Source organism: Myotis daubentonii, chromosome 14, assembly GCF_963259705.1.
Source record: "Myotis daubentonii chromosome 14, mMyoDau2.1, whole genome shotgun sequence".
NCBI classification, from domain to species: domain Eukaryota; kingdom Metazoa; phylum Chordata; class Mammalia; order Chiroptera; family Vespertilionidae; genus Myotis; species Myotis daubentonii.
The window spans coordinates 10935850-10963501 of NC_081853.1; the positions used below are offsets into that span (position 1 = coordinate 10935850).

Genomic DNA, 27652 nt, shown 5'->3' on the forward strand with positions numbered 1-27652 from the left:
CCCTATTGCTATTGCTCATCCTCCAAGTGGACCCACCGCACCTCCCAGCTGTGCGGCTCGAGAGAACCTCAAAGGGCTTGCCTTCCATCCCTCCATCCGATCCTCATGCCCATTTTGTGGAAAGAGGTGGCCAGGTTAGCATCCTCATCGCCATCTCCATTTTCAAGTAGAAATGAGACAGAGGAGGGAACCGACTTGCCTGGAAAGCTAGCAGACAGCTGAGCTGCCATGAACACTTGGCCTCCTCAGCACAGCTCCTGCTGCCAGGGATGTGCCTAGCGCGGCGCCTCGGTGGGGAAAAGGGCAGTCTAGTCTGTTTAATCGCTCCCATCGCCACCCTGTCACTGTGAACTGGCAGGGACCCCAGAGCTGGCAGGCGGCTGCGCGCTGCGCGCTGCGCGCTACCTTCTTTGCTGCACCCAGTGCTGGAGCCAGACGCCTGTTAGCCGGCTCCTCTCCCAGGATTCCTAGTCCAGGCAGCACCCACCTGCACAGGCCTCCCTCGCCGTGACCCCAGCACTTTCAAAGGTGAAGTTAATCATTCATTTTCCCCAACTTTAGGATGCAGGTGACACTGCGGCCATTTTAGAAAAGAGGATGCTGGGATCAGAGACGCAGTGACTGGCCCAAGGGTGGCACAGCTCATTACGGGTGGAGCCAGCATCACGATCCTCAGATTCCAACTCTGCAGGCCCCGCCACAGCTGTGCACCCTGGACATCCCCGGTGGGAGCGGGGGGAGCCCTGTCCTTGTGGTGGCTGCCGCCCACTTAGGATTAAAGTGAAGACGGAGCCCAAGTTCGCCTTTCCACCTCTCAGCCTGTTCTTTCACGGAAGTGCGTGTTGGGGACATGTGACACCTGATTTTTATTCAGGAAAGAATGCCTGTGAAAATGTAAGTGTAAGGAATAAAAGAAAACGATACACGATTTCTGCTTTCCTCGTGGTTATGCTCGAAGTCCATGCATTTCAGCTTTACAAAAACCCCTGTAAAATGAGAATGAGGTCACCGGACACTTCACTCTGAAACATACCTCAAAATCCTCGGAGAAGCCGTGCTGGTTATTGGAATAGAGCTCCCCGATGTGTTTCACAAACTGTTTGACCGGGATGGCCTCCATGTCATCTGGGAATAGAATGACACTCAGAGTCACACACCTATCTCCGCAGAACAAGCAGCACCGGTAAGCGGGGCGGAGGACAAATGTGTGGTTTTCGGAAGGAGTGACACCACGTGTCACCTGGAATAGATGTTCTGAGACAAGCATCGGGGTTCACTTTCCGTTAGGGCCTCACGGCGCTTTTGAATGTTTATGGTTAAATACGGTTTTTTTAAAAAGGTACATTTAACAAATCATAGTTAAATTGCCACACACTCTTAACTAAAGGTCTGATCTTATCAAGGGTACCTATTAGTCAAGACATTTTATCACAACCTCGTTGGTTGTTTTTTTTTTTAAATTGCTATTCAATGGGGCCCAGCTTGAAGTTGGGGCGATTTAAGTTCTATTTGCAATCTCTGCAGGCTAAGCAATCTATAGACACCATTACAGATAGATGCCACGTACAAGCCGCCTTAGGGTTCAATGCCATCTATGTTAAGTATTCAAGATTTTAGTTCAAGACAGCTGTGTCCACACGATGCCAAGTAATCAGTTTGGCTGCAGTAACGGGAGTTTTTTGGTGCCGACAGCCTAGGTATGGATTCAGGAGGAATCCGCGTTCCAATTTGTTTTGTTGTCACTCCACGAGGGCGCTCTCAGTTCCTGACCCACGTGTGCTTCAAGCTGCTTTACCCAGATCCCGGCCGATGCCGGAGGGCCCCGGAGAAACTGCCACGCTCCGAGAACCAGAGCTCCCCAACCTCTCCCCTCCCCCACCAATATTTCCTTTAAAAAAGACTCCGCTGAATTTGAGATAAACAACAGACATGACATTTACTTTATTCAGAGTGAAAGATCTTTGGCAAACGCACAAACATCTAAACTGCCACAGATGCTTTTCTTAGCAAAGGGTATGAAGATCTGTATGTGTAAATGGGTCCTACTTTGGCAAGAATGTTAGAGATCCGGGCCTGACAATCTGATTTCCCTTCATCTGGTGACAGCTAACATGGACTATGTCATTCCGCCTCTCCTTTCTCTCTCGAGAGCAAAGCTCCAGGGTGGCTTTTTGCATCTATTGACATTTCCAAACTTGAATCATTCTTACGCGGAAAATAGCATCTCTTATAGTTCGTTTAAGGAAGGTGATTTATGTGTTCATACTCCAAACTGCTTAGCACAAGAGATGCTGCTTGTCAAACAGGTGCTGCTCTGTAAGCACACATTCCTTCTGTGTGAACAATTAAAGACCTAATCATTTTAATAGGCCACCTTACGAAAAAAATTGCCAAGTTTTTTACCAATATTTCAGGATTGAAGCTGTTCATGAATATGCAATCAGGTTGCACGCCCCAGAAATCTATAGCTCCGTGATGATGTAACCGGCATTAGCTAAGTAAGCAGAGCCAAAATGTTTCCCCAGAATATTTAGCAGAATGCACAGTTAAAAAAATGTTTCCCACATTATCTGATCAGTTCACTTAAAATGTTCAGAAGTAAGCAAATTCTAAAATAATGACCAAATGGCAAATAAGTTAGCTTGGGTTGAAAAAGGGGTTAATTATGTACAAAATTGGAGAGTCTCTAAAAGATTAACCCAAGAATAAGCTCATCTTCAAACAAGAGGCAAAAGAAGTGAGATGGTATGCATTTAGCCCCTCAAACGCTCCCGGACACAGACTCCAGCATTTCTCTCCTGTTCACTGTGAAATGGGACATTCCTGTTTCCAAGGGCAGAGTGTCGTTGTTAATAGTGTAATAGGTGGAGGAGAATGACAGGTTAGGACTGTAGATTCCTAACAAAGTCATGGTGCCGTGACCGAGCACACGGACTCTAGTTCAAAATAAAACCATGTTAGCTTTAGAGCTATTTTACTCCGCAAGGGACAAGCCACAGCAGTTTTAGAGGTCACAGCCTCCCTCAAGTCATTAAAACCATGCTTTAATGTTAACAGGCCTTTTTCCCCCTGCAAAGTGCTCATCTGTAACATCCAGGCTAATGCCATCCATGCCCAGGAACCAGGCTGCCCTCTGCCCCAGGGCTCAGCACGCTCATCCTGGCAAGAGATGACTCACTAGCCTCTCCAATTCGCTCCTTTATCCAAGGAAGTCAACCCACTTCCCTCGGGTTTCCAGGCAGCAGAGACACCACGAAACTGGCAGACAGATAGACACACACAGACACAGACACACACACACACACAAACACATACATGCACACACACAGGCGCACACCCCACATATACGCTGTACTGGCCACCGTCAGCTACCCAGATAACACATTATTTGTCTTTTAATCAAGACAAATGAAACGGAGGGGGCATAAATCTTGTTTCTCGATATTAAGATGAATATAAGGCTATGACTAATTATAAGTCCTAATAGTTTCCCTCTTACACAGTTTTTCTATTAAATGTCTTTCAGCACGAGCCAGATAATTATTAAATTGCTGTTTCCAGCAGAAGGCCAGGCAATTAGGGCATCATCATCACAGACCTGAGCTCCTCGATTTTCATCTGGACAGACCCCCTCCCCTGTTCCAGCAACACATCCATCTGAAAGCTGTTATTGCCACCGAAACATCTGAGTTTCACCAACGAGTGCAGAGAATATTAGGCAAAGCCATGGACCAGGTGCTTTCTGTGCCCTTGTATGTAGCACATGCATTGACATGTATGGTTTGCACACTCATCTTAGAGTGGAGAGACAAGCTCAGAAAGATTAACTGAAGGCTGCAGTATGGCTGCAAAAGCTTGCCACCGACCCAAGGCCCAGACCCTCCGGCTCAGAGAGACTGGGTATGTCAGAGTGAACGGGAGCCCCCGGCTGAGGCACTGACTGAGCACCCAGGACTCAGCCAGAGGGAAGTGGGTGGCCTCTGCCCAAGGGAACCTTTGTGTGGGAAAGTGAATGCGGGGACTGCATTTAACCACATGGTGAAGACGGAAGTGCCATCAAAGGAATGGAGCTGGTGGCTCAGGTGAGGGTGCCTGTCGCTGATGCAGTGGAGGCTCAGTCAGGTGAGGGTGCCTGTCGCTGATGCAGTGGAGGCTCAGTCAGGTGAGGGTGCCTGTCCCTGATGCAGTGGAGGCTGTCAGGTGAGGGTGCCTGTCCCTGATGCAGTGGTGACTCAGTCAGGTGAGGGTGCCTGTCCCTGATGCAGTGGTGACTCAGTCAGGTGAGGGTGCCTGTCCCTGATGCAGTGGAGGCTCAGTCAGGTGAGGGTGCCTGTCCCTGATGCAGTGGTGGCTCAGGTGAGGGTGCCTGTCCCTGATGCAGTGGTGGCTCAGTCAGGTGAGGGTGCCTGTCCCTGATGCAGTGGAGGCTCAGTCAGGTGAGGGTGCCTGTCCCTGATGCAGTGAAGGCTCAGTCAGGTGAGGGTACCTGTCCCTGATGCAGTGGTGACTCAGTCAGGTGAGGGTGCCTGTCCCTGATGCAGTGGTGACTCAGTCAGGTGAGGGTGCCTGTCCCTGATGCAGTGGTGACTCAGTCAGGTGAGGGTGCCTCTCCCTGATGCAGTGGAGGCTGTCAGGTGAGGGTGCCTGTCCCTGATGCAGTGGTGACTCAGTCAGGTGAGGGTGCCTGTCCCTGATGCAGTGGTGACTCAGTCAGGTGAGGGTGCCTCTCCCTGATGCAGTGGAGGCTGTCAGGTGAGGGTACCTGTCCCTGATGCAGTGGTGACTCAGTCAGGTGAGGGTGCCTGTCCCTGATGCAGTGGAGGCTGTCAGGTGAGGGTGCCTGTCCCTGATGCAGTGGTGACTCAGTCAGGTGAGGGTGCCTGTCCCTGATGCAGTGGAGGCTGTCAGGTGAGGGTGCCTGTCCCTGATGCAGTGGTGACTCAGGTGAGGGTGCCTGTCCCTGATGCAGTGGAGGCTCAGTCAGGTGAGGGTGCCTGTCCCTGATGCAGTGGTGGCTCAGGTGAGGGTGCCTGTCCCTGATGCAGTGGTGGCTCAGTCAGGTGAGGGTGCCTGTCCCTGATGCAGTGGTGACTCAGTCAGGTGAGAGTGCCTGTCCCTGATGCAGTGGAGGCTCAGTCAGGTGAGGGTACCTGTCCCTGATGCAGTGGTGACTCAGTCAGGTGAGGGTGCCTGTCCCTGATGCAGTGGTGACTCAGTCAGGTGAGGGTGCCTGTCCCTGATGCAGTGGTGACTCAGTCAGGTGAGGGTGCCTGTCCCTGATGCAGTGGAGGCTGTCAGGTGAGGGTACCTGTCCCTGATGCAGTGGTGACTCAGTCAGGTGAGGGTGCCTGTCCCTGATGCAGTGGAGGCTGTCAGGTGAGGGTACCTGTCCCTGATGCAGTGGTGACTCAGTCAGGTGAGGGTGCCTGTCCCTGATGCAGTGGTGACTCAGTCAGGTGAGGGTGCCTGTCCCTGATGCAGTGGTGGCTCAGATGAGGGTGCCTGTCCCTGATGCAGTGGTGGCTCAGTCAGGTGAGGGTGCCTGTCCCTGATGCAGTGGGGGCTCAGGTGAGGGTGCCTGTCGCTGATGCAGTGGTGACTCAGGTGAGGGTGCCTGTCGCTGATGCAGTGGTGGCTCAGGTGAGGGTGCCTGTCGCTGATGCAGTGGTGGCTCAGTCAGGTGAGGGTGCCTGTCCCTGATGCAGTGGTGGCTCAGTCAGGTGAGGGTGCCTGTCCCTGATGCAGTGGTGGCTCAGTCAGGTGAGGGTGCCTGTCCCTGATGCAGTGGTGACTCAGTCAGGTGAGGGTGCCTGTCCCTGATGCAGTGGAGGCTCAGTCAGGTGAGGGTGCCTGTCCCTGATGCAGTGGTGACTCAGTCAGGTGAGGGTGCCTGTCGCTGATGCAGTGGTGACTCAGTCAGGTGAGGGTGCCTGTCCCTGATGCAGTGGTGGCTCAGTCAGGTGAGGGTGCCTGTCCCTGATGCAGTGGAGGCTCAGTCAGGTGAGGGTGCCTGTCCCTGATGCAGTGAAGGCTCAGTCAGGTGAGGGTACCTGTCCCTGATGCAGTGGTGACTCAGTCAGGTGAGGGTGCCTGTCCCTGATGCAGTGGTGACTCAGTCAGGTGAGGGTGCCTGTCCCTGATGCAGTGGTGACTCAGTCAGGTGAGGGTGCCTCTCCCTGATGCAGTGGAGGCTGTCAGGTGAGGGTGCCTGTCCCTGATGCAGTGGTGACTCAGTCAGGTGAGGGTGCCTGTCCCTGATGCAGTGGTGACTCAGTCAGGTGAGGGTGCCTCTCCCTGATGCAGTGGAGGCTGTCAGGTGAGGGTACCTGTCCCTGATGCAGTGGTGACTCAGTCAGGTGAGGGTGCCTGTCCCTGATGCAGTGGAGGCTGTCAGGTGAGGGTGCCTGTCCCTGATGCAGTGGTGACTCAGTCAGGTGAGGGTGCCTGTCCCTGATGCAGTGGAGGCTGTCAGGTGAGGGTGCCTGTCCCTGATGCAGTGGTGACTCAGGTGAGGGTGCCTGTCCCTGATGCAGTGGAGGCTCAGTCAGGTGAGGGTGCCTGTCCCTGATGCAGTGGTGGCTCAGGTGAGGGTGCCTGTCCCTGATGCAGTGGTGGCTCAGTCAGGTGAGGGTGCCTGTCCCTGATGCAGTGGTGACTCAGTCAGGTGAGGGTGCCTGTCCCTGATGCAGTGGAGGCTCAGTCAGGTGAGGGTGCCTGTCCCTGATGCAGTGGTGACTCAGTCAGGTGAGGGTGCCTGTCGCTGATGCAGTGGTGACTCAGTCAGGTGAGGGTGCCTGTCCCTGATGCAGTGGTGGCTCAGTCAGGTGAGGGTGCCTGTCCCTGATGCAGTGGAGGCTCAGTCAGGTGAGGGTGCCTGTCCCTGATGCAGTGAAGGCTCAGTCAGGTGAGGGTACCTGTCCCTGATGCAGTGGTGACTCAGTCAGGTGAGGGTGCCTGTCCCTGATGCAGTGGTGACTCAGTCAGGTGAGGGTGCCTGTCCCTGATGCAGTGGTGACTCAGTCAGGTGAGGGTGCCTCTCCCTGATGCAGTGGAGGCTGTCAGGTGAGGGTGCCTGTCCCTGATGCAGTGGTGACTCAGTCAGGTGAGGGTGCCTGTCCCTGATGCAGTGGTGACTCAGTCAGGTGAGGCTGCCTCTCCCTGATGCAGTGGAGGCTGTCAGGTGAGGGTACCTGTCCCTGATGCAGTGGTGACTCAGTCAGGTGAGGGTGCCTGTCCCTGATGCAGTGGAGGCTGTCAGGTGAGGGTGCCTGTCCCTGATGCAGTGGTGACTCAGTCAGGTGAGGGTGCCTGTCCCTGATGCAGTGGAGGCTGTCAGGTGAGGGTGCCTGTCCCTGATGCAGTGGTGACTCAGGTGAGGGTGCCTGTCCCTGATGCAGTGGAGGCTCAGTCAGGTGAGGGTGCCTGTCCCTGATGCAGTGGTGGCTCAGGTGAGGGTGCCTGTCCCTGATGCAGTGGTGGCTCAGTCAGGTGAGGGTGCCTGTCCCTGATGCAGTGGTGACTCAGTCAGGTGAGAGTGCCTGTCCCTGATGCAGTGGAGGCTCAGTCAGGTGAGGGTACCTGTCCCTGATGCAGTGGTGACTCAGTCAGGTGAGGGTGCCTGTCCCTGATGCAGTGGTGACTCAGTCAGGTGAGGGTGCCTGTCCCTGATGCAGTGGTGACTCAGTCAGGTGAGGGTGCCTGTCCCTGATGCAGTGGAGGCTGTCAGGTGAGGGTACCTGTCCCTGATGCAGTGGTGACTCAGTCAGGTGAGGGTGCCTGTCCCTGATGCAGTGGAGGCTGTCAGGTGAGGGTACCTGTCCCTGATGCAGTGGTGACTCAGTCAGGTGAGGGTGCCTGTCCCTGATGCAGTGGTGACTCAGTCAGGTGAGGGTGCCTGTCCCTGATGCAGTGGTGGCTCAGATGAGGGTGCCTGTCCCTGATGCAGTGGTGGCTCAGTCAGGTGAGGGTGCCTGTCCCTGATGCAGTGGGGGCTCAGGTGAGGGTGCCTGTCGCTGATGCAGTGGTGACTCAGGTGAGGGTGCCTGTCGCTGATGCAGTGGTGGCTCAGGTGAGGGTGCCTGTCGCTGATGCAGTGGTGGCTCAGTCAGGTGAGGGTGCCTGTCCCTGATGCAGTGGTGGCTCAGTCAGGTGAGGGTGCCTGTCCCTGATGCAGTGGTGACTCAGTCAGGTGAGGGTGCCTGTCCCTGATGCAGTGGAGGCTCAGTCAGGTGAGGGTGCCTGTCCCTGATGCAGTGGTGACTCAGTCAGGTGAGGGTGCCTGTCGCTGATGCAGTGGTGACTCAGTCAGGTGAGGGTGCCTGTCCCTGATGCAGTGGTGACTCAGTCAGGTGAGGGTGCCTGTCCCTGATGCAGTGGTGACTCAGTCAGGTGAGGGTGCCTGTCCCTGATGCAGTGGAGGCTCAGGTGAGGGTGCCTGTCCCCGATGCAGTAGAGGCTCAGTCAGGTGAGGGTGCCTGTCCCTGATGCAGTGGAGGCTCAGTCAGGTGAGGGTGCCTGTCCCTGATGCAGTGGAGGCTCAGTCAGGTGAGGGTGCCTGTTCCTGATGCAGTGGTGATAGGGGAGCAATGGAGACCAAGAGCTGAGTGGAATCCCAGTGAGGATGCTCGCACTAAACACCTGCCACACAGGAGATTGTTACGGTCTGAGGCAGTCGGTATAAAGAGAAGGCAGCCACCATTTATTAACCCTCATTGGCTGCCAGGGACTGTGCCACATGCTTTTTCATAGATTTATCTTCGTAACAACTAGGCAAAGGGGACCTTGCTATCCTCCCATCACACACAGGAAATCAAGGGGACTTGTTCTAGTGACACCATCACTCAGTGATAGAGCTGAGATTCGAATCAGGTGCCCTGAGCCCAAACCTGCGCTCCTATGTGCCGAGGTTCACTCTCCAAGCCCCACGGCGTCAAGGAAAAGCGAGGCATGAGAACAGCTCAGCAACCTGGTGAAACGGTACTTTATAATTTGTGCCAAAAGTTTTACTTACTGGATTTTCACATCACAAAGGCATATTCCATTAGGCAAAAATGGAGTTGCTACTGTCAGCACGAAAGCACCCCACTATAAAGTGTTTGAGAGTCTGCTGCAAACCAGCACCTGCCGTGGGCTTGCTATGAAACGATACTATTTATACTTTCCCCCGATTTTGGCCCTTTGAGGGTGGAACTAAAGCTGTAGGAAGAGGCCTTTTATTTTGGCCAGTCGGCAACAAAACGCCCCGTGGACCACTTCTGAGGAAGTTGAGATTAACCTCTGGTCCGCAGGCCCGAGGGCAGGGGCGAGCACCTCCTCACAGAAGGTGCCGAAGCCGAGGGTTCTCAGGAGGAAAAAGAGGGGGAGTAGCGTGACCGCACACGCAGCAGGGGGGGAAATAAGGAAGAGTGGATTTGAACACACAAAGAAAGCTGGTTCCAAAACCTGCGGCCAGGTCCCTGCTGTGCTCACACGTTCAAGGCCATGGGGGGACGCGCCCGGACTGGGTCCACGCTCCTAACAGCTCGCGTGTGCTGAAACTGCTGGTCATCAAACACGAGTGGAAAAACTCAGCTTTCTTGTTGGCAGTTTTCGGTGTGATATTCGAAAGGAAAGATCAGCCACCCAGGGGGGCAGTGCCGAGGCCCAGCCCGGGACACCTCCAGGAGGCGCTCCAGCCTGTGAGCCAGTGACCTGCAGCTGCCCTGCTGCCCGCCACGGTGACGGTGACGGACACGCCCGAGTGCCGGGCACAGAGGCGGGGCGGGGCGGGGGGTGCCCACCTCTGTGCGGCTCCCCTTCTGCATCTCTGAAATGGGGAAATGACAGGACGAACAGAGGGGCATGAGAAGCGAACCAGATAACAGAAGTGCTTGTAAGAGCGCTGGGCCTTTAGCAAATACGTCATCATTGTGATTCACTGTTCGGTGCTAATGGCTTTATGCGTATGACCCCCTGAGATCTAGGGGCTGTCATCACCTTCATTTAATAGATGGGAAATGGGCTCAGAGACCAAGGTGCTGAGCCAAGGATGGGGTCAAAGCTGACCCCAGGGCCGGCTTCTTCCACCTGATAGACCCCTTTAGACCTTCAACTGAAAATACATGGTTAGCCCTGAGCAGTGGTTAGAGCGTTTGCCTGTGCACCAAAGGGTCGAAGGTTTGATTTCCGGTCAAGGACACATACATGGTTGCAGGTTCAATCCCCGGCCCCATGGGGTGCATGCGGGAGGCAACCAATCAATGTGTCTCTCTCACATCGATGTTTCTTTCTCTCTCTCTCTCCTCCCTCCCTTCCTTCCACTTTCTCTAAAAATCAATGGAAAAAATATCCTCGGGTGAGGAGTAACAAAACAACAAAAAGGAAAATACGTGGTTAGAGAGGGCAGAGAACCCAGCAGTTAGCTGCCTGCTGCAGGGCTGTTGAGCACATGTTCCTGCTTGCTTACTCGGGCAGTGTGTGGGTCTATCATTACCATTAAGAGTCCAAGGGGCTAAGTCGCTCACTCGGTGATCACTCTCTGTCAAGTTCATGTAGCCCGTAGTGGTTCCCTCAGCCCCATTCCAAATTCCAGCCAAACCTGTCCGTGGGGAGGAGAACCTACAAAGTCCCAGCACAATGCGTGGCCGAGGTCACTCCTGCTCCGACCCTCCCCAACGCCACGTCCCAGGACCGGGCTGTGAGCAGACAGCGTTACCCGCTCCTCTAGCGGACAGACCTCGAACGTAGGAACGCAGTGTCCTTCTTGCCTCCCCCTGCGCCCCAAGGCCACGCTCAGGCCTCGCTGTGCCGGTAATACCTCTGTATCCATTTAGGAAGATACGGCAACTATGAAACACGGGGACGTTACCGAGATTTCAGTCCCTGAGTCAGGACACAACAAGTGGATTTTTGTCCGGACTCTCAGGAGGCAAGGAGTGTTGGGAGATTGGAACATTTTATTTCCTGCCATAAAAAGAAATCTCTTTTCATCTGTTACACAGTGAAGTCAATAAAGAAAGGCTTCCTTATAGTCAAAAGACCAATGAATCTTCTTTGGAGATAATCTCTGCATAAATAAAATATGCCAACAAGGTTGGCTTAAACTGCACGTTTAAAACCCTTTTATATGCTGGCACCCTGCTGAAGCCGGGGACCTTCCATTAAAGTCTGTTTTAACTACCAGAGAGGCACGAACCATTTCTGGATTTCTAAGCTACTGGCTAGCGACAACATTTTGTACTGTAATGCTCTTAGTAGAAAGTGAGATTTTCTAACTTCCAGAGAAAAGCATAAGCTAAGTTCTGATTTTAAAAAGCTATATATGGCGAAAGTGTAAAGGAATAAGTAATATAATATAGCAAATAGCCACACCAGGATGGCTCAGTGGTTGAGTGTCGACCCATGAACCAGGAGGTCACGGTTCGATTCCTGGTCAGGGCACATGCCCAGGTTGTGGGCTCGATCGCTAGTAGGGGTGTGCAGGAGGCAGCTGATTGATGATTCTCATCATTGATGTTTTTATCCCTCTATCCCTCTCTCTTCCTCTCTCTGAAATCAATAAAAACATAATACTTTTAAATATATATATTTTATTGATTTTTTTACAGAGAGGAAGGGAGAGGGAGAGAGAATTAGAAACATCGATGAGAGAGAAACATCAATCAGCTGCCTCCTGCACACCTCCTACTAGGGATGTGCCTGCAACCAAGGTACATGCCCTTGACCGGAATCGAACCTGGGACCTTTCAGTCCACAGGCCGATGCTCTATCCACTGAGCCAAACCGGTTAGGGCAATTGTTATTATTTTTTAATATAATATATTGATTTCAGAGAGGAAAGGAGAGGGAGTCAGAGATAGAATCATCGATCGGCTGCCTCCTGCACGACCCCTACCTGGGCTTGTGCCCTGACGGGGAATGGAACCTGTGACCTCCTGGTGCATAGGTTGACACTCACCCTCTGTACCACGCCAGGTGGCCTACAAATTTAATTATTAAATAGGATGGTGGGGTTTTATTGAAGAAAAATAAGAAATTGGGATCAACTTGAGAACTCTCTAACGAAAGGTCATAGAGGGGCACTCCTTCCCAGTCAAGGGTGAAATGAGTTTGCCCAGGCACCTCTTCATAGTTAGGAAGGCTCTCCTACCTGGGAAAACAGAGAGGGGACTCTCTCTTGGTTTCACTAGGCAGGTCCTTGACCACCACCCTGCATTACAGCGAAGGTCATTCATCTTTACAAGCGTGCAACAACTTGTCAAGGACACATCTACGATGCCAACTGAGGTACAGCCGAGCACAGGGATCCCCCAGTCAGTGGAGAATTTGAAGACGTTTTATTCCCATGTGCTACAGTGGGTAAGAACTGGCAGAAAGCCATGTTTAAGGAAGGTCTTTGGGTTGAATTTTACTTGGTCATGAATAGGGAGCTGGGACATGAACCAGAAAAGATTCAAAAGTGTCTCTGATCTAAGATTCCTCCGAGGTGTGGATGGCAAGGCAGGCATGACTGATGGCATGTCCTAGGATCCTGGGGGGTTCGGAAGCCTAAAGCCCATGCCAAAGAGCGTGGCACGGTGGGCACTCCCAGTGGGGTTGGCCAGTGTGAGGGGGATCCCAACCCGAGAACCCGTGAGAGCTGGCTCTCCAGGGCTGTGGGACCAACAGCACAGGGTCCAGCTGACAGGGCTCACTGCGCCCAAGTGCTTTTGCTCATCGCCCCCGGGGCGCCTTAACACTGCCCCCAGTGCAGGTCGGGCAGGCAGCCTGCTCACTTCACAGATTCTGAGACCAAAGCTCAGAGAGGTGAGGTCGCTGACCGAAGGCCTCCCGGTGGACACAGGGCGAGACCCTCGGTTTTCTGATTCCTAACCCCATGGGAGAAGGAAATGAAAACAAAGACGGCACAGGAAGTATCTCACCATTTAACCTTTGAGAATGGATTTCAACTGCATGGCTACCCAACAGCCGCCTGTCACATGAATCAGTTCAGGGGAGAGAGGCTCCCAGGCACTTTCCCGAGGTCAACAGATATTCTCAGTGATGCAGGAGCAAAAGGCTTATCCTCACACGCTGCACAGACCCGCAGGCCCGACAGAAGGACTTCCTCCCGGGTGGGAGCCTGGCGCCTCCTGCCTGCTCCCTCTCCTCTCAACGCCACAGTGCAGTTCCCTCCACCGTGAAGGAGGGGTACAGCCGAGAAGGACACGGGCTAACACAAGACGGATCCTGAGGCCACAGAATGGTCCGTGGAGAAGTTAATCAGAGACTTTCTGCTCCCCACTTGTTTCTGGGGGGACAGGCTTTAGTGAGAGAAGCTGACTAGATGGGGAGAACATGGCCAATTCCAACAACATCTAATGAGTAAGCACACGCAGACACATACAGGGCAGGGGAGGCCCGGACCGTGACTGCACCTGGTGAGGGTCTGCAAACAATAGCAGCAGCCCTCCCCGGTGCTCAGAGAACGGCTGGCTGCCTCGGAGCTTCGCAGCTGTGGCTTTCCAGGAAGGTTTTCTGACATATTCTCTCTCTCTCTCTCTCTCTTCCCCCCCACCCCCCGCCCCTCCTCTTTCTCTCACAGAGATAAAGAATGCCTACTATGTGCCAGGTATTCTTTTACACTAGGGAGACCCCACGTGCCTTTAGGAAGCTCTCCTAGAGTGGGGACACCTTCCAATCCCACAGGCTGCCCATCCGGCTCAGCCACTGTGGAACTCCTGCAGGGCCGCACATTTACCACAGGGCTGCCCCCCCCACCCCCCCGCACCCCTCGCCCTGACCGAGTGCTCGATCTTTCCACTGGAGGACAAATGAAATACATTCCAGACCAAGCCCGTACCCCTCGACCTCCACACAAACACCTTAAGATCCCAAACTTCCAGCTCTAACACAAATGACTTCAGAGTGAGGAATCACAGGAGGAAACTCAATCTTAAAAATGTCTTGCACGTTATGATTAAAAAAATCTACACACAAATACCTATGAAAAGGAGATTTGGTCCAAGTAGATTGCAAAAGTGTACGTTTCTCCTTTTCCTACCGTTCCCTCCCTCCCTCCTATGCATCCGGTCACAGTCACTTGTTCCTGGGAAGGAGGATTTCATCACGTAGCAGATACGTAAAGGGGCACAGATTTCATTAACTTGCCCCGAGTTAAGATCTCTGAAACTGGACAAGCGTCACCAGGCTGTGCAAATAATAACTTGTCGTGGCTGTCACACACGGCGGAGAACAAAAGAGAGGAACAATTAGCCGCTGGAAAGAGGGGCAGGGTCGCACTCACCCGGGATGGGGATAATGGGGATGCTCTCATTGGGGACCACCCGAGGGGAGCTGCTGTCCTCCACGTAGAAGTGAGCCGTCTGGAAGCATTTTCTGTGCAGGAAAGAGAAACACATGCCCACAGTGAGACCAAAGAAATGCACTTTGTCCGAGCTCGTCATTGTTCAGTGCGCCCCTCGCAGATCTTCCAGCTTCCCAAGCCGCACAGCTCCCAGCAACAAAGTAACGAGCTACACAGAAGGACAGCATTCGCCCATTGGAAGAGCCCCAACAGCTGATGAATATTTGCTTTGTATGATGCCTACCTATCCTGACAGTCAAACGGGGGAGGCTTAGTAAGGAACCACTCAGAGGCAGGAAAACTTGGCTCGGATGAAGTCCACTTGCTCCACAAACCGCTAGGATTGACCCCACCACATGTCTACATCTGACATGTTACAGAGGAATAATCTGCTGTTCGACCCCCCCAGCACCAAGTTCAAAACCACACTCTGAACCCTCCCAAACACAGTCATCACACAGCCACGGACACAATGGCACCACACTGTCGGGACTCTGCAACGACTCCCAAAGCTGCAGGCAGTTCCCTGAGGGGTCAGAGGGCTTGGGGGGGGGGCGGGGAGCAAACACTCAAAATCCAAGGCCCCCAAGACAGATCGGAGGTGAGGACCCAGCCCCCGAGTGTCCTCTGTGTGGCTTGTCTGCTCTGTTGTTACCTGTACTTCAGGCACAGCAGGGAGCACACACTGGTCATCGTGGGACGGGCAGCGCGCGGAGAAGCGGCCGCGGCTCACTCAGCCTCTGCTCTGATGCCGTGGCCTGCGCTTCCCAGCACCCACGTCACTGCTCACTGCGGCCCTAATGAGCTGCCGGAAGCACAGGCTGAATATTTAATGAGGCTGCTCAGCGTGAATGGCTATTGTGACCAGGGAAGGGTCCCTGTTCATCTGGCGGAGGGGCTGCACAATAGCGGACCCACTGCCGGGCCTTTCAGCCCAGCAGGCGGCCTCCGTCTGGTGCCCTGGCACTGGGATGCGTCCACCCAGCATCGCACGCCTGCCCATGCACACAGCACGGCCGCTGCGCTTCCCGTCCTCCAGCCCCGGGACCAAGGCAGCTTGTCTCCCGGGTTGACCTGCTCATCTAACCGAAGGTGACCTGGGCTGCTTCTGTTGGGCACATTGTGTTCCTACGACGCCGGGGTGGGGGGGGGGGGTGGGGGGCGGGGGTTCCGGGAGCTGGAAAATCCAACAGCTCAGTGCTGACAGGTGGGAGGGGAGCCTCCGGGTCACACAGGTGTCACACCTCAGCTGTCATTCCACGCACCGTCAGAGAGAATCACGTCTCAGCGTGCAGTGGTTTTCTGTGAGCGGTGCCTCGTCTCAGATGGAAGAGAGCTCTGAGCGACTGTCCATCGGGCCCTGCTCTGGAGGCACCTGGACCCTGGTCCACACCCCTCGGGCCCTGCTCTAGAACAGCGGTTTTCAACCTGTGGGTCGCGACCGACCCCTTTGGGGGTCGAACGACCCTTTCACAGGGGTCGCCTAAGACCATCGGAAAACACATACATAATTACATATTGTTTTTGTGATTAATCACTATGCTTTAATTATGTTCAATTTGTAACAATGAAACTGGGGGTCACCACAACATGAGGAACTGTATTAAAGGGTCGCAGCATTAGAAAGGTTGAGAACCACTGCTCTAGAAGAACCTGGACTGCTGGTCCACTCCCCTTGGGCCCTGCTCTGGAAGCACCAAGACTCCTGGTCCACTCCCCTTGGGCCCTGCTCTAGAAGCACCTGGACTGCTAGTCCACACCCCTCGGGCCCTGTTCTAGAAGCACCTGGACTGCTGGTCCATGCCACACGGGGCTCTAACACACATCCTCCCACTCTTGGCACATGTCTCGGAGGACTGCTCTGGCACAGCACTGAACAAAAACGTATTTCTACGAATTACCTGGGATTGGTAATATAAACAACAAAACAAGTTTTCATCACTTGTTTAGCTGCCTTTACCTACATTTGGAAAATCAGTCAGGCTAACTTAAGCCCCAGGATGTGAAATGCACAAAATACTTTAGGCTTCCGGTGGTAATCTGCTGGGTGTGACCGTATAGAAAGCCACAAGAAAAAAAGTCCCATCATTTTGATGTTAGAGGTATATCTTCTGTTTCTAAATTCGTAATAAAGTTCTCTGTTCTTGAGTACTCCCTCCCCCGACCCAATTTGCACCATTTTCCAGAATGTAACATTAGAGTTAAAACACAGCTGATGGACTCACACATGAACTAGAACTTTAACGACCCAGAGTCCGAGCTAAGAAAAAGCTGCTCTTGTTGAGATATCGGGACACTCAAAAGTATTTATTAACCCAAAGAAATGCTCTATGCCCCTGAAATGAACACCTCCCAATTTACGAGGCCACACTTCAACTAACAGAAAAACAGATCCCACAACAAAATAAGTCTTCCATGTCAGGACCAAAATTCCTAAAACATAAAGCTGGGAGTAAAAAGGACCGGTACCGGCCAGGGAACTGTGGACCTCGTGTGGCTTAGAAAGGCTGCTGTGCACAGTCCATCTCTCCCTGGAAGAGGACGGCAGGCAGTCATCCGGTCTCCGTCACACGTGGACCCACAGGCTGTGTGTACAAGAGCCAGCCATACTCCTGTGGCCCAGGTGCTGCTGGTTGTGGATTTTCCGGGAGCAGCAGGACTGTGGCTGCAGCGAGGAGCATGGCCTGGGGCTGAGGGGAGAGGCAGCCGGCTCTCCACAGCTGCACCTCATGCCTGGCGCACGCCGCCTCCCGGGACCAGCAGGGCTGGTGCGGGCACCTAACCCCACAACCTCGGGGGAGATGTCCGCCCTTAGAAAAAGACGTCTGCGGACTCGGGGAACACTCATTCAGCTCCCACTGCACAGCAGCTGCCCAGGAGCCTTAAAACCACTTCCTAAAACAAGTAATTTAGAAAGAGTTCTCTACATCACACACGATCTGTGCAGAGGAGGTCTATTGGAATTATCCTAAATCCTCCTCACAGTGAGCATCACATTAACATTTTGGGAAATATTGCTCCACACTTTTCCTGATTTATTGACTATTTCTTGATCACTGACGATGAGGTGCAAAAGGCCCCTGCCCACATGGTGCATGTGTGCCTTCTCTCTTTCTTCCTCTCTCTCTCTCTCTCTCTCTCTCTCTCTCTCTCTCTCTCTCTCTCGTAAAGTTTCAGTTAAGTTGTGGTTATCGATCAGCAGTGCTTAACTCTTTGGTTTGGGTAGCTTTAGAAATACAAATGTGAAGGGATCAAGCAGTATACGTTGGTAGTTACAGAATAATCACAGAGATGTAGATTGCAGCACATAATAAGGTAACTTGTATGGGGCCAAATGCTTCTGGTGCTTGCCCACATTTGGCCAACATATTACATCTATGTGCATCCCTCAGAAAGTTCTAAGCAGCAAGACGGAAACCAGCTTTCCGTGTAACTGTCCATTCATTCCTCCCTTCTTAGAAAACCTCATGGGCTCCGTATTTTACGATTTCTAAGACAGGCTTGCTGGGAGTCAGGAGGGACATGTGCGATATTCTCTCCGGTACCTGATCAAGCCAACGTGCACTGTGCTCGCAGCTCCCTGGTTGCCCGTCTACGCCCCATGACTGAAGGCCCAGACCACAGGCTGCCGGAGGGCCTGGAGGGAGGGGTGTGGTCCATGGACCAGTCTGGCTTCTACAAAGCCCACGGACGCTTTATGCTTACAGTTGTGAATAGTTGGTCTTCGACTGAAATTTCTAAAAGTAATCTTTTCATTCTTTCACTAGGGAGGTATTCTGAAGAGAGATCCTTTCTCAAAAATAAGAAATTCTGCACTTGAGAGAGCACAGCACACCCCAGAGTGCATCCTCTAGTCCAGCGGTTCTCAAACTGTGGGTCGCAACCCCTATGGTGGTCGACGACCCTTTCACAGGGGTCGCCTAAGACCATCCTGCATATCAGATATTTACATTATGATTCATAACAGTAGCAACATTACAGTTATGAAGTAGCAACGAAAATAATTTTATGGTTGGGTCACAACATGAGGAACTGTATTTAAAGGGCCAGAAGGTTGAGAACCACTGCTCTAGTCGGATGCAGTAAACAGCGCCCAAACCAGTAAAGCCATCAGCGTCAATTCCCCGGGCTCTGCACTGGGACACGCACTGTGCCAGCACGTGACAGGCCCTGATGACAAATCACATACATAGACAGACAGACACACACACACACACACACACACACACACACACACACACACACACACACCCGCAGCTGCTGACAGTGCTTTCTAAGCATTCGTAAGTACTCAAGTTACAGAGGCTTCCTAGTCACACGAAATGTAGCAAACTACAAAGACAAGCAGGGACCCTCCAGGCCCCGCCGCCTCCTCACTTCCCTGGGAACCCGACACACTCTCAGGAATGAACAAACTTCTGCACAGGCTTTTCTGCTGCTGCTCCTGTTTTCTAGGTATCTGCTCAGATGCCCCCTGGAATGTCCTAACGACTGTCCTCCTTCCATCCCTTCCCGCCCCTCCAACAAGAATCTGGGGACAATTCAGGTGGCTGGTACTTTTCAAAATCAAAAAGTGCTGATCCCGCCCTGACCGGTTTGGCTCAGTGGATAGAGCGTCAGCCTGTGGACTCAAGGGTCCCAGGTTCGATTCTGGTCAAGGACATGTACCTTGGTTGTGGGCACATCCCCAGTGGGGAGTGTGCAGGAGGCAGCTAATCGATGTTTCTATCTCTCTATCCCTCTCCCTTCCTCTCTGTAAAAAAATAAAATATATCTTTAAAAAAATAAAAGTGCTGATCCCGAGTCCAGAAAACCAGTCCTGGAAATGTCTGGACCGCCACTCGGCCCCTCCAGCGGGGGCTTCCCGCCCTGTGACCAGGAGGGGGGTCCGAGGTCTACAGACATGCGGGTCAAAACGCACATCCCTCTGGCGAGCCTGAGAGGTCAGTGTCCTCAGCCAGGGTGCATGGCTTACGGCAGCACTGCCCTCGCCGTCACCGTGACTGCTGGGCGTGACCAGAGCAGGATCCCAACACAATTCCCAGGCTCCCACGGAAGCCACGGCTACAGAAGAACCGAGGGCTGACATAAGGATTAGAAACCAAGGCACCATCTTCACACTGAGCTCAGTGGGTTCGGAGTCACATCAGGGTGACAAGGTGTTTGTCAGGGCTGTGCAGCTCACAATGCTAATTGCAGACCAGGACGGGCAGTTGGCTGAGCGGCTGCTGAATCTTAATTAAGCAATCTTAACTGATTTATAGACTGCCCTCATTTAAATGTGCCGTGGCACACCTGCTAATACTCCCATTTACTCCCCGGCTGTGGAGCACAGGAATCACATTAATATTTACTTTTGTAAATGGATCTGCTGGAGTAAACCGTGTATGAACGAGAGCCACTTGCAAACAGACGCTGAAACCGCTCTCATGCCTTCGAGGGAGACAACGGTGCTGAGTTAGGAGACGCGGATTACTCATTAGGGCAAAACATTTCCAGAAACTGAAGCGCCAAGGACAACAATAGGAGGAAAAGGCTGTGGGTGTTTTGGCCTTTTTGTTCCTCTTTTTCAATTGATTTTAGAGAGAGGAAGGGAGAGAGCAACGTCAATAGGTTGCCTTCCGACCGGGGAATGGACCTACAACCTGGGAATGTGCCCTGACCGGGAATCGAACCCGCCACCTTGTGGTGCGCAGGACCAATGCTCCAACCAACTGAGCCACCTGCCCAGGGCTTGCTGGGCTTTTCTTCAAAGAGGAGTAACTGCTTGAAATAACTCGGGTCCTGCTTGGAAAGTGAGTTCCGAGTTGAGATTTTTCACGTGCAGCCATGCATGTGCTGTTAAGTCTCCTCACTGCTAGTTAAATGGCTTTGTAGGCTCAGTGTGCACTTGCAGTGTCTTTTTCAGGAAGGAATCGTCCACAAAGAGAAGTCAGAGCGGTCCTCTCATCTGCATACTGCCCAAACCATTAAAGGGACATGTGAGCTGACAACTATGAATGTGCGTTTGGGGATAATCAAATGACACCTGTCACGTGAGGGCTGAGCTGGAGGCCCTGGGACATCTGGCTGTCATACCTTGGACACACAGGGCTCGTCAGATGTGAGGAGGTGAAGGGGGGAGGGGAGGGGAAGCGGACAAAATGAGATGCATGGGGTGTGAGAGGACACAGATACCAGATGAGGGAAAAACATTTCAAAATACCGGATCTCACATGGGAGGAGAGACGCCCAGTCCACTGCGTCACCCCTTGGAGTGACAACAATCCGATTCCCGCAGTGAGAGTTTCATAGGCGGATACGAACTGTCGGCAACGAACAGCTCAGCAAAGTGGGAGAAAATGAACAAATCATATACGCATAAGAGGTCTCGGGCAACATACGTTCTCGCTAAGCATGAAGCTTGCCACGAAGTCCTTGCAGGCACCCGGGAGTGACCGAAGTCCTGGCCATACTTTCCAGGGAATCAAAGACCAAGTGCCTGAGTGGGACGTTCTGACGTGACAGCTGGCTCTGAGCAGTGAGCTCTGGACAGCCCGTCCCAGGGCTCCCAGCCGTGGGCAGAAAAGACGGCTTGCAGGCGGGGCTTCCGGGGAGTGTGTGTAGGGGGGCTTGGGGGGTCTCCCACACTCAGTCAGGACCCTGGAGTGCTCTGACTTTCTGACTGAGGCCTGAAGGCTCCTCCAGCTCATCCTGCCACTGTTTGAGGGCACGGACACAACCCCCCACTAACTGGGGAGGGAAATGAGGGCCTGATGGCCCCACTCGTTTTGGGCCGGCGGTGGGAAATGGAAATGCACAGATGACTCCGTATCCATAGCTGAGAATGGCCTGGTAAGAAACCGTTGGCAACTGCGTATTTCGTTAGCATACTGACTGAGATAAGTCAGTCAGACGTGCGCGCTCGGTGCTATTTTGAGGAGGATTTACGTGCCTCCTCACTCGGCAGCCCCAGATTGTAGCACTTTTTAAATACTTGGGACCATCTGGGGGGAAAAGTGGATTCACATATGACACCATTAACCAGGTTATATTCCAAATGATTTAAGAAGTTAATATTAAAATTTGAAACCATAAAAGTACCTGAAAGAGAAAGTAACCTCTAACTTTCTAATGAAGACTCAGAAAAGAAATTTATGGAGACATCTGACTCTATACAAGCAGCAGCATAAACACAGTCAAAAGGGATTAGGAAAGAGCTTTTGCAACCATATTGCTGACGATGGATATCTCTCTCGATTAGAAAAAGACCAACGACGCAAAAGGAGAATGAGCAAAAGACAAACAGTTTACAGCAGTGGTTCTCAACCTTGGCTGCACATTGGAATCATCTGGGAATCTTGTTAAAATCCTGATTTCTGGCCAGAACCGGTTTGGCTCAGTGGATAGAGCGTTGGCCTGCGGACTGAAGGGTCCCGGGTTCGATTCCGGTCAAGGGCATGTACCTTGGTTGCAAGCACATCCCCAGTAGGGGGCATGCAGGAGGCAGCTGATCGATGTTTCTCTCTCATCGATGTTTCTGGCTCTCTATCCCTCTCCCTTCCTCTCTGTAAAAAATCAATAAAAAATATATTTTAAAAAAATCCTGATTTCTGGGCCTCATCCTCCGGAAATTGTTTGTTCCTAAGGATGAGGCCCAGAAATCAGGATTTTAACAAGATTCCAAGGTGACTCTAATGTGCAGCCAAGGTTGAGAACCACTGGTTTCAGCAAAAGGAAGACAAAAGACCCACACATGAGAGCTGCTCCACCTCACTCATCACTGAGAGCAAACGCACTGAAGCTTCACTGAGACACCACTTTTTCCACCACCGAGGTGAGCAAGAACACCAAAGCCCGACAGTGCCCGGCGCTGGGGAAGCTGCCTGGAACAGGCAGACTCCTGCATCTCTGATAGAGGCCGCCCCGGTAACCCACCCCGGGAGGCAGTGTGGCGCCATCCATCCAGCCGGTGTGACTCAGTGGCTAGAGTATTGGCCTGCAGGCTGAAGGGTCCCAGGTTCGATTCCGGTCAAGGGCACCTGCCCGGGTTGCAGGGGTCAATCCCCTGTAGGGGATGTGCAGGAGGCAGCCAATCAATGATTCTCTCTCATCACTGATGTTTCTCTCTCCACCACTCCCTTCCTCTCAGAAATAAAATTTAAAAAAATATTAAAAATGCTTACATTAAGAAAAAAAAGAGTAAAATGCGTGTGGCTTGTGACACTGCCAATGTCTTGCATTTATCCTACAGTTGGACTTATCTATATGAAAATGACACATAAAGTTATTCACCAGGGTATTGTTTGCAATAACAAAAGACTGCCAACAACCACAATGACAGCCGCAGGGGACCGGTTAAGTCAGTCACCACACCTCTGTGCAGAGGAACAGCAGGCTTCTGTGGAAATGAATGCCAAACTGCCCGTGCCCAGGGAAGAACTCCACGTGCACGTGAAAGGAGGTCTGTGGCAGTGAGCGAGCGCTGTGCCGTGTAGAGAAGGGGATACGGGTTCATACAGGGCAGGCACAGGTTTAGAGTTGTTCTGTGGAAGCAATACAATAACTAATAAATAATAATACAAGAATGTACTGTTTAGAGCACTCACAGCTGTAAGCCAACTTCTGCCCTGCCCTGCCCCAATTGGGGTGCACACACATGGCTAGAAGAACAGACAGCCAACTAGTAGGAGCGGTCACCTGTCTGCGAGGAGGCGGGGGGCAGGACGGTGGGTGGCGGGGTGGAGCTCTAGGGACATAGATATAATTTTAAGCATCTTCCTTTTTGAGCTGTGTCTAGTGCTAACTATTCAAAATTTAACAACTTTTTGAAAAATTAAATACTTGGGTCTGCTTTCTCCTGCCTCCTGGGGGATCATCGGCTCCTACTTCTTGCAGCCCCGTCCTCCCGCGTGGGAGAGGATTAGGCAAGTGAGGTTCGACAAAGGGGCCAGTGGGTACCGCCCTTGGGGACGTGTGCATGGACGTGGCAACAGCTATTTTAAGTGTTTGCAGGTTTAAACATTTAGGCGGCTTTTGAGGCTCTTCTCCTGGTTCCCTGCCACAGTGTGGAGGGACACACAGGCCTGGAGAGGAAGGGAGAGTGGACACAGGAGTGCCTCCCTCCCGCACCCCAGCCTCCCGCACCCCAGCCTCCCGCAGCGCCTGGTGGAGGAGGAAACGGCCCCCGTCTGAAGGCTTTCCCCAGAGCAGTGGAGGATGGATCTGGGTCAGGACGCGGCCTCGGAAGCTCCTGGGCATGGTGGGGGCGGCAGGGGTGGGTGGGTGGGTGGTGTTCAGTGCACAGAGCCCTCAGGAGGAACGAGGGATGTGGCTCTGGAGGAAGACAGGACGGCCGGGTAGCTGCATAAGGAAGAGCGGAGACTGGGGGCAGGATCTGGAGTGGTCGTCACAGCACGCGGCGCTGTGCGAAGGACAGGGCTCAGGACAGACGCCTACGCGGGGAGGCCCAGCCGAGGACTTCTCAGAGCCTCAGCTTCCTCGTCTTCTCAGTGGGGTCATCTGTTCCACACACGAAGCATTTTACGTTCCTGACCTCACTCAGAGAAGGAACTATCATTAGACCCATTTTCGAGATGAGGAAATTGAGGCCGGGAGGGCTTAGGTAAGTTGCTCAAGGTCACAGAGCCAGGAAGAACTGCAGTTAGATCCCATGTCTCTGGAGCTAAAGTCTGTCCTTCTGAGCTACTACATTACAGAAGGAAATGACATGACTCACAGCCGGGTGGGTTCTATAGACACTTCCCCCAAGCCTCTGAGGAACGATGCCAGAGGGACTGAGCCGCTGTAACAAAAGACAGCCCCTCAGGACCGCAAGCACAGCGACAGCAAGCCCACCCCGCTCCTGGGCCAGCACGTCCACGGGAGGGAATACAGTCCCCGGCCACGGCATCATTCCCGGAGAGGACTTAGAAACCGGGTTGAGTTACAGTGAAAAAACTCATTACATTCATAACGGAGTAAGCACGAAAGTTAGGCATCGACGTGATGTCCAAGGTTCTCTCTGTTAAGATTCGATCTCTGACTCTAAAGCTATACAGAGGGGTTTCTATTTCTGTTTTTGCCCTTGGAGCTTTGAAAATGGGTTAGACACTGAAGCCTTCAGTAAGTAAAGAGAGGTCATAGAAACAAGAGTGGTGTCACAGTGTCAGAGGCTACTGCCTCCCCGTGCAGCGCAAAGAAGACAGAGCAGTTTTCCGTCCACCTTCCATAGTTCTGTACGATACCCCTGAGATCTCAGGGGCAGACCCGATTATAGCGGGTGGACAGTGAACATTTCACCAATAATCTGATTTACCTGCAGATTTTACATGGAGACAAATCATTCCGTGTAAAAATTCTAATAGAAATTCTACCGATTGGCTCATTGAAAGTAATAAGGGATTACTCACAATATTGATTAATATTAAATTGCCAATTAAGATAACGAAAGTATTAATTGCCATATTAGTAAGTGATAAGTCCTACAGAAATCCCCTCAGGAGGCTCATGTGTGGTGACTAAGATTGCATCAGCACGGCTTCTAAAGGTTTTTCTATAAATTTTCCAGGACACGCATTTTCCCAGTTACTTAAGCCTTTATTTCATTTTTACATTTCAGCCTTATGGAAAAACACATGATCTGCCCCCATTTGCTCACTTTACTCTTTCTGTCCTACTCTTCTTCCCTAACTTATCTATGCATTTAGGTTTCTAAAAGATATTTCTCACTTGTACAGCTAAATACATGCACTGGGTTACTTTTTAACTTAGAAACATGCAAACATCTGAAATTTTGCAAAGGAAATGGATGCAATAGACATACAGACACACAAACAAAGAACACCCCCAGTATGTACCATCTTAGAAACAAAAAGCGCCCCATTAAACAGCACAAGACAGCAAAGCAAGCCCCCACAGCACACACTTGAATTGCTAGCAGCTGCCCGCAAAGCTGCACTGGTGTTTGCAAGTCTTACTTTGGGGCTGGGTGAGTTAGAAACAGGTGAGTTTGCGCATGTGCTGTCAAGAGGACTTTAATCGCCATGGCAACAAAACAAAAATCCAGCAAGCCAGTCCCAGCACAGAGATGCCCCCGGAAGCTTGACCGCCCCTCACCTGCTCCCCTTCTCTCCTCTCTCCCCAGAAGAAGGCACTTCACGGAAGCGTCTGGGAAAGCCCTTCGACTTTACTTTGTTACACCCTCTAAATGGACAAAAAAAAAGAACAGGTGTAGAAGACAGCATTTTCAATTCACCACCAAGAGTTCCAACAAATGCCCTCCCGCCTTCTAACACTGGCACCCCCCTCCTCAGGCCTCCTGTCTACAGAAAGCGTACACAAAGGGGGCTGGTTTTATTTTAGTTTTTTTATGCTGAGGTAAGAAACACGAAATGAAATGGGAGCTTTGCTCTTAAAAGGCCATCTTCACATGTTAGAAACCTGCACCCCCACCCCCCCGCCCCCCGGGTTAACAGAAGGTTAGAACACCACAAACCAATAATGCCCTTTCTAACTCGTATGCTTCTTTCCACCTTAGACATGCTGTCCCGGCAAACGGGACGGCGTAAAACACCCCGGGAATGAACAGGGTGTAGCAGGCATCCAGTGGGTACCCTCTGACCTCCCTGCTGGCACCGATTTCCCTGGATTTGATGGCTTTTCCCCAGGCAGCCCTCTCCCTGTGGGACAGTCTTTCGTGACTCACAACGCCGCCGACTGGAAGGCCTGGGCGCGGCACTCAGGGGAGGGGCAAGCAGCTGCTACCTTGTCCGGATGATGCACTGACCGTAGCCCCTGAGACCTGGCTCTAGCGTTGGAGAGATGCCCCTTTGTCGCAAGAACACTGGAAAGCACTTCTTTCATTTATTTGAACCCCTAACCACCTGGGCTCTCGGATGTCACACGGATGTCATTCCTATGATTTCTAAACTCCGACACGAGACCAGCAAAGACAAACTGGGGTTCCCGGAGGTTCTCTTTTTGGGCAGCTCCGATGAGTCCCAGGCAGAACTCTGAGTTCAGGTGTGAATTCCAAAGAACACTGCTAACTTCTGATGGACTTGGTGGCTTTTTACCTCCGGAATGAGGCTCCTCTGATTCTCAAGCATTGGGGGTTTATGCTCCCTTAATACAAGCGTTCCTCTATTTTGATAATTATTAGGCTCCATATTGGATAAGGGTGCTTGGCAAAGGAACCAAAGTTGGGGAAAATCAGAACTTGGGACTCTGATGAATGGTGTGCATGCGTGTGTGTGTGTGTGTGTGTGTGTGTGTGTGTGTGTGTGTTTCAGAACTTCTTGTCTCCCTCTACTGAGCACGTTCTGGAACGACAGCTGTCCCCAAACACCAGGACCCTGCTCCGTGCGGCTACAAACACTAATCTGAAGAAATCACGAGTGTGTTGGAGTGTTTTTGCAAATTTTCATAAAAACTTGAAATTTGCAGCTTCCTGAAATGTTTAGACTTCTTCGCAACCCTTAGCCTCCTCCGAATCCTGCCAGACGCGCTGTTGCGGGAGTTTGGAGCCACGCCGGCATCTCCGCAGTTTCCCTCACACACAATCACAGGCTCAAAACTCCCACCGGCAACTGACAACACTTCGCTGCGAAGCAAACGCCAGCAAACCGACAACTAATACCTCGAACAATCGCGGGGGCCACCTGAGCAAACCGACCCCAGACGCGCCGGCAGTCCTGGGAGAGAGGACGCTTCATTCTGAGAAATCCCGGGAGAGGTGCTGGGGCTGTGCGCCCGGCGAGCACACACGGGTTTGCCCCTCCGGGAACGCGAGCTAGGTTTCAAAACATGCCCCTCCACGTCTCCTTCCCAGAACCAGTCCGTCTTTCAAACATCACGAGGAGGTTTAAGTGGAAACCTTTGCAGCGACTCTCTCCCTGCTTTTGTCTAATGACCACGTGTTAGTGGCTCCAAGAGCTGTGACTGTATCTCAGGGCCAAGGCGGCAGCAGGGGGCCGGTTACTATAACAACAGACAGTTTTCTTGAAATCTGAACAACTCCCCCCCTCCGCCCCCCACCGCTCCCCAAGTAGCCATTTGCGAGACAGTTATTGAGCAAAAAGTTGCCGGATCGGCGGCATGAGATGCCACGTGGCCCAGATCGCCCACGGTGGCTGAGGGAGAAAGGAGGGAGAGGTGCCCACCTCCAGGCGCAGCCGGGGAAACCAAGGCTCCGCCCCCAAGCGGCTCAGCCTCTCAGAGGAAGGCAGTGTAGCTGTGGTCATGCTGAACTCAGAGCCCAGGCAAGCCAGGCTCTGCCATCATGAAATGCACCTGAGCTCTCCCCACGGCTTCACACATTGTCAGGTTTGGGAGAGCTGCGTTATAAAA

At 52.4% G+C, this 27652-nt stretch overlaps 1 protein-coding gene across 3 annotated transcripts in view; it reads right to left on the reverse strand.

Annotated features, from left to right (window-relative positions):
* Positions 1-27652, reverse strand: part of PTPRG (protein tyrosine phosphatase receptor type G) — a 656388-nt gene that overhangs the window by 36680 nt on the left and 592056 nt on the right. For 2 of the 3 annotated variants that reach the window (XM_059663089.1, XM_059663088.1), the window contains exons 14-16: positions 25421-25507; positions 14264-14355; positions 1034-1125 (exon numbers count right to left, since the gene is read on the reverse strand). In XM_059663089.1, the coding sequence (XP_059519072.1) occupies positions 1034-1125; positions 14264-14355; positions 25421-25507 (271 nt within the window). The remainder of the gene's footprint in view (positions 1-1033; positions 1126-14263; positions 14356-25420; positions 25508-27652) is intronic. The other variant, XM_059663090.1, reaches the window with a different exon arrangement.